This window comes from Nansenia antarctica (genome assembly GCF_963989245.1).
Source record: "Nansenia antarctica genome assembly, chromosome: 17".
NCBI classification, from domain to species: domain Eukaryota; kingdom Metazoa; phylum Chordata; class Actinopteri; order Argentiniformes; family Microstomatidae; genus Nansenia; species Nansenia antarctica.
The window spans coordinates 6,059,192-6,061,859 of NC_137687.1; the positions used below are offsets into that span (position 1 = coordinate 6,059,192).

The window sequence follows — 2,668 nt, forward strand, 5'->3', positions numbered from 1 at the left end:
CTCAATATCCCCAAAATACCATAATTACAATAACAACTAGCTAATAATGAAAATACAGTATTGTTGTTAGAATCTCATTTATAATGTAATGTTAACATCCTGAGAAGTCAAACAACCTCATTTATTTAGAGTCATATCTTCTTAGGAGCACTTTGAGCTGCAACGTTTGCAGGAAAAGCACTATACAAATAAAAGTTATTATTATTATTATTATTATTATTATCATTATTATGAGAGAGGCTGGGCTAAAATATATAGTATTATCTTACATTGTTGCTGCATATTCACCATCTCTAGCAGATAATAGCACAAATGGACCTATCACTAAGCCACGCCACAAAATAGAAATTGTCCAATCATATCACAGCAAAAGTCACTACAGGCAGAAAACTCGGACAAACAACTCGCTAATATCTGATTGTGAAAAGCTTCTAGACTAAACATTCTTGTCATCTTTAAAAAAAACATGTCTATTAATTGCTGTGGTAAATCAGAAATCAGAAATGTGCCAACTCTTGCCATAAGTCATGGAATGTCATTCAGTCACGGTCAGTCAGCCAGTCACTGTCAGTGAAGTGTTGTTTTTTGTTTGTTTGTTTGTCCGAGTTTTCAAAGGGGGCGTGGCTTAGCGATAGGTCCATTATGATAACAAACGATAACCAGATCAGAAATTACTCTGTGGTAAATTACACCATCACCTTCCCAAATGACAACAGATAAAGATAAATGCTTATTTTTCTGCTTGGTCAGAATTAAAGGTTACAAATCAGTCAGTGTGATTGACAGGAGAGATGATCAGAGGGGCAGAGTTTTCACCATCATCATTATTACAGGGGTTGAAGTATGGATAGAGTTTCTCAGTGAAGGTGCAGCCAGTGAAAGAGTAGATCATAGACCTGGCCTCCACATCATAAAAGGAGACCTGGCCCTCCTCATAATCCACAAACACCCCCACCTTCTGGGGCTTCTCTCTCGGGGACAGGGGGACACCAGGGCCAGCTTTAGCCCTGTACTTATTTCCATTCCTCAACCAGACAGTCCAGTATCCTTTCACAGGGCTCAGTTTGATCCTCTCCCTCCTGTTGATGGACTCTCTGGCCACTCCTACAGACCACTTAGTCTTCTCCTTCACCTCCACTTCATAGTAAAACCTCCCTGAGGAGAAACCCTCCCTTCCTAAAACACAGAGACTAATCGAAAACCTCTCTGTGTTATCAGGGACATTCTTTCTTGTGTCTCCATGTCTCACTTGTTTCCCATCCTCAGACAGAATGAGACTGGGATTTGCTGTATCAGAGTCCAGAGTCACGTCCACTGCATACTGCTGAATCATCTTCAGCTCAGCAGCATCACACAACTTCTTCACTTCACTCGTAAGTGTCTCCTCCAGCTGAGACACAGCTCTCCTCACAGTCCCCACAGAGGGATCACTGTGAACCCTGACCTCAGACCAGTCCTTGGTGTGTGGAGGGGTGGACAGGGAGGGGAAGCTCTGGAGGAGGTGGAGGTGGTCCTCAGTGTGTGAGAGCTGCTCCAGCTCAGCGCTTCTCCTCTTTAGCTCAGTGATTTCCTGCTCCAGCTCTTTAATCAGCCCTTCAGCCCGCCTCTCTGCTGCTTTCTGCTTCTCCTCGATCACGTCAAGGAGCTCAGCCTGGCTTCTCTTCATGGAGTCCACCAGAGCAGTGAAGACCTGTACTCTGTCTGCTTTCTCTCTCTGTGCATCTTTCTTGCTAAGATCTACTGAGTGTTTGATCTCTGAAACCTTCTGCAGTCGCTCCTGGATCATCTGCTGAACATCTGCCTCTGTCTTCCCCAGCTGAGCCTTCCTCTCTCCATACTCCTCCTCTATGGGGACGGTGTCGTGGGTCTCGTGGTCTTTCTCAGTGCAGAACTGACACACACACGTCTGGTCAGTCCTACAGAACAGCTCCAGGAGTCTGTCGTGCTTCTTACACATCCTGTCTTCCAGGTTCTCCACAGGGTCGATCAGCTTGTGTCTCTTTAAGCCTGCGACTCTCTGATGAGGCTCCAGGTGAGTCTCACAGTAAGAGGTCTGACACACCAGGCAGGACTTCAGAGCCTTGAGCTTCGTCCCAGTGCAGACGTCACAGGACACTTCTCTAGGTTTGACAGGTGTGTCTGGGGCTGGGCTGCTGGTTGCCTTCACTTCAACTGACTTCCTAAACTGAGCGGCCATCTCAGAGATGAAAGTATTGACAAAGAGATCTGGTCTCTTATCAAATGCTTTTTTACACATTGGACACTGACACAGGTCATTGCTGTCCCAGTACTTTCTGATGCAGGCCATGCAGAAGCTGTGTCCACATGGAGTAGAGACTGGGTCAGTGAACACATCCATACAGACACAACACAGGAACTGCTCCTCGGACAGGAGACTGCTGGAGGAAGCCATATCTAGAGAGACCAGAGGTGACACCATAAAGCATTTCCTGGAATCAATCAGATCTCGATAGTTTCAGCTATGGAGCTGTCAAGACTGTCTTATGGGATTATACAGAGACCAATAATTATAACATTATTCTACATCACATAGAAAATAGTCCTTCAACCAAATAAATACATTTTACATACTGAACTGTCCATAAAAAAAAATGGTAGAGAGAGTGAACACGACAGTTTATCTTGACTTGTCATTGTAAGACTCTCA

General features: G+C 44.7%; 1 protein-coding gene across 1 annotated transcript; it reads right to left on the reverse strand.

Annotated features, from left to right (window-relative positions):
- Window positions 1-766: 766 nt before the first annotated feature.
- Window positions 767-2,413, reverse strand: LOC308172552 (E3 ubiquitin-protein ligase TRIM21-like; the record flags this gene model as incomplete). The annotated part of the gene is made up of 1 exon (XM_080547454.1): window positions 767-2,413. The coding sequence occupies one exon, from the start codon at window positions 2,411-2,413 to the stop codon at window positions 767-769; it is 1,647 nt and encodes a 548-aa protein (XP_080403580.1).
- Window positions 2,414-2,668: the final 255 nt, after the last annotated feature.